Source organism: Arachis ipaensis, chromosome B02 (genome assembly GCF_000816755.2).
Source record: "Arachis ipaensis cultivar K30076 chromosome B02, Araip1.1, whole genome shotgun sequence".
Classification (NCBI taxonomy): Eukaryota; Viridiplantae; Streptophyta; class Magnoliopsida; order Fabales; family Fabaceae; genus Arachis; species Arachis ipaensis.
The window spans coordinates 63,892,753-63,897,112 of record NC_029786.2 but is presented as its reverse complement, the minus strand read 5'-3'; the positions used below and the strand labels follow the sequence as shown (position 1 = coordinate 63,897,112).

At 31.6% G+C, this 4,360-nt stretch overlaps 1 protein-coding gene across 1 annotated transcript in view; it reads left to right on the top strand.

Moving 5' to 3' along the window:
• Positions 1-676, top strand: part of LOC107628360 (probable indole-3-pyruvate monooxygenase YUCCA3) — a 2,666-nt gene extending 1,990 nt beyond the window's left edge. Inside the window, exon 3 of the mRNA XM_016331066.2 lies at positions 145-676. Coding sequence (XP_016186552.1) covers positions 145-372 — 228 coding nt within the window. The 3' untranslated portion in view covers positions 373-676. The remainder of the gene's footprint in view (positions 1-144) is intronic.

Genomic DNA, 4,360 nt, shown 5'->3' with positions numbered 1-4,360 from the left:
AATAGACTAACTCAACGTCCCACAAAGTTTAATAATATAATATAAATATAGATAATCACGTAGAGAACTAGCAAGAAAATAAAGGCTTTTAATTTATTTAAATATTTGACGGACTAAACATGTAATGTGGTGTGCATTATTCAGGAAAATGACATGTTTTCAGACGATGGTGTTCCAAAGGACCCATTTCCGAATGGGTGGAAAGGCAAGGCTGGTCTTTATGCCGTTGGGTTCACAAGGAGAGGCCTTTCCGGTGCTTCTTTGGATGCCATTAGTGTGTCTCATGACATTGCCAAGAGCTGGAAGGAGGAAACTAAACAGAAGAAGAAAACAGCCGCTGCACGCCACAGGAGATGCATGTCACACTTCTAAGATATATGCAAATCAGTGGTTGATAAATCAGTTGCTATTCGAATAATTTTCTGTAGTGTTCGGTTAAGTAAATGGAGATCTGTTTGAAAAATAATAATAATGTAGAGTTTCCCTAACAAGAAACATTAGCCCTCTCCTTAAGAAAAATCCCATTGTTTGAAAAATAATTGGCTATTATTTTTTGTGCAAAAAGGAAGATGAGGCTTATTTGGTTACGGTTTTTCAGTTGTAAGGAATATTGTTTCACACATCAATTGAATATTGTATTACATTTTTTCATGTTTTAATAATGAAGTCAAAGCCTTCTCTCTCTTATATTCTGATTATGATTTTTTAGTCAAACCCTCTGATCCTCATGGCAGTTAATTCAGAGGCTCTTGTCCTCCAACAAAGCCCCGGCCCCAATAATTAGTTGACATTATAATTTGGAGGAATAGAAAATATAATCTGCAACCTCTCTTGTTTATATCCACGTTGCATTGCACATGGATAGATCCCTACTTTATATTCTATATATATTATCAAATAAAATAAAATTAACTATTGTTTTCATTTGACGTAAATGAAATTCATTAATACTCAAAGCACTGGTAATATCGAATAATTATTTGAGTATTAGACAAAATGTAACTATCCGTGTATCCCTAATCGTTTTGAGTTTTAGCACTAGAATGAAGAAAAACTTATGGTGGAGATTCTTCCAGAGTATGTAATTGATTGCTGTTGTTAAAATATAATAAGGATACCGATTTCATAAAATATGAAAAACAAAATTGTTCATAAATATCAAAGATTATTAGTCCCTTGTGTATATTTATATTTGTTTTGTTTTTCTAATAAATTAGTCAGTTATCAAAATAATCAAACTTTATTCAAACGTTGCATAAAGGATGCAAGCAAGAAAACATTTTCATAGAAATATATAAACTAGATTTATATTGATTATGAAATCTGTTTATAAATATGAAATTAGATTACTTTGTAATTGATTTGATAGTTAATTTTGAGTGTTTATTGTTTTTGTATTAAAACATAACACAAAGCACTTTTCGATCTCTTCCTTTATAAAGAAGACTTATATTAGCTATACTGAAGATAATTTACACATTTGTTAAAGAATAATAAAAAAGAATTTTTGCATGTTCATAAAGTTCATGTTCAAAAAGTATTTAAATAAATTTTTATTTATTCGTTATTGAATAACATTAATAAAATGTGAATCTTATATTAATAAGAGTAAATTTTTAATTCAATTTCTGTTTATTTTTATGAAAAACAAAAAAAAAATTTCTTCACAAAAAAAAGAGATATTTCATCCTCTAATATTATTATTTTGGAACAATACAATTTTCTATTGAAAAGTTTTTTAAATAATTTAATTTTTAAACTCCACAAATTATTAATAAGATTATTTTTCAAAAAAATTTTTACTGGTAGTAGTTAAGTGAAAAATATCTTAGTCGGAAGTGATACCACAATAAATAAAAGTAATTGCAATATGAAACGTTTCAAAAAAGAAAAATAACATCACAAAAGAAATGAGAGAATGGAATAGTAATGTTGATGGTGTTATTGGACTTTCTCATGAAGAGCAAAGGTGATGTCTAGGCATTTTTAGTTGTTTTTAGGTTTCTTTTTAAATAGTTTTTTAAGGTTTAAATCAAAGTTCTTATATTTTTAGTGCAGCTTTTATGACTAATCATATGTTTGGAGTTGTTTTATAATAATTATGTTTTTAGGACATGTTTAAGTAAATTAGGATAAAATTTATAAGAAAGCACAAGTGCACTTCCAGAAAAAAAAAATACAAGGATGGTGCCAGGCTTCAAACAGCCAAGCCCAACACTAGCATAGGGGAGTCCAGTGCCAGGAACAAGCACCCAACTCCAAGCATCGGCGCCCAACGCCCAATCTCCAAGCTTGGCACCCTGTTCTCCAAGCCCAGCACCCAATTGGGTGCCAAACCAAAGCCCGGCGCCTTCGTGCCCTGAGAAGGCTGCAATGAGTTAGTGTCCAACTCCCAAAAGTGGTGCCCAGCGCCACTCAACTCCAAAGTACTGGGCACTTGATGTGGAGATTAACGTCGATCTAGAATTTCACAAAATAGAATTTTGTTGCAAGCATAGTCTAGACCGATAAACAACTCTCAATCAAAATTTAAAAGGTTGTCACAATGCCAACCAATAAAAAACGAGAGTATTAAATCTCGGGTCATTCTCCCTAGAAATTGTAATTAAGTGCTCAATTATTAGCTATGAGAAAAAAGGGTTGTGATAGCAATTGGCAAGAAAATTAAAAGCCAAGAAAGTAAATAAGTATGCAAGGAACTAAACTCAAAACAATTAACCAAAGAAAAGATAATTCAAATGGCAAAAAGAGTCTCTTGGCAAGGGTTGAGGTTCAGGGGTTCCTATCTTAATCATTGACCACAAACATGGCAATTGTGAAGAATTAATTCCATTTCGTCAACCCTACATCGAGGATAAGTCAAATAGGCATAATTGATCTCAATCCACAAATCCTAACCAACTCACTAATTAACTTAGTGAAAAACTAGCGTTAGTGGAAACTAAACCAACTAACAATCCTAGTCACAATCAAGAATGAACATCAATAACTTAAGGTCACCTAAGTCCTCAATTCCAAAGCAAGAGTGTGAAAAACTACACTAAAACTAAGCCAAGTATTTTATCAAACACTTGGTGTGCATAAAAATAAAAATATTTTAAATTACAAATATAATAAAATCTATAACTATGAATTACAAGAAACTAATAATAACTCAAATAAACATCAATAAACATAAAAATATCAAATTGCATTAATAGAGATCAAAATTAACAAGATTGTTCATAAATCTAAAAATGACAAATTTGAGAAATTAAAAAGAGAAACTAAGAAAAATAAAGCAATGGAATAAGAAAAAGTAAAGGAAACAAAATTAAAACAAGTATCAAAACCTAAATCTAAGAGGAATTTAAACTAAAAATCCTAAATTCTAGAGAGAAGAGAGAGTCTCTCTCTAAAAATCTAACCTAAAATATGATAAAACTAAACTAAAATGATGTGCGTGTGTCCTCCTTCTCCATCCCTTTTGCACTCAAAATACATCAGAATATAGCAATTGGGGGCCTTTTGGAAGCCAAAAACAAAGATGCACGTGTTTCATTAAACCCAGCATGTGGAGGATTTTCGCGCACGCGGAATTTTCTCGCTCACGCGCGGTTTTGCTGCTCAGGCGAGACACTCATCCACGTGAGGAATGCTCGCCCAAGCGAGAAACTCGCTCATGCGAAATAATTTCGCCTACGCGAGACTTCAGCAAACTCCAATCCAAATTGCTTCCCAAATTCACTTCTTTGCTCCATTCTTTTTTATTCTTTTGAAGCCATTGAAACACCTTAACCTTGAAATACTTAAACAAAATTGATCACGACATCGAATGACATAAAAAAATAAAAAATTGATTAATTAAAGCACAAAAAAGCATGTTTTCACAACTACGTGCAATTGAGATAATATCATAAAAGTATGCTATTCAAGTAAATAAATGTGAGTTTATATGATGAAATCCACTCAATTCAAGCCAAAATTTATCATCAAATACAGAGTCATCAATTCCCCCACACTTAAACAATAGTTGATAAAACTGATAAAATAATTCCGTTGAGATATAATTCCGTTGAAGTATAGATCTAAACCAACAGATAACTCTCAATCAAAGTTTAATTTGTTTGTCACTTAAGTCAAACCAATAAAAACCGAGAGTATTTAAACCTCAGGTTGTCTCTTAAAGGAATTGCAGGAAAATGTGCATATTATTGGTTATGAGAATTTCGGGGGGTTTTTAGTACGAGGGACAAGAAAGTAAAGCTACAACTAAGGAACCATAAATGCTAAAAAACACTCATGATAAGGATTAAGAGTCAAGTTTTTCTATCCTAGATCATTGACCACAACATGGTAATTACAAAGGGTTAATTCCACT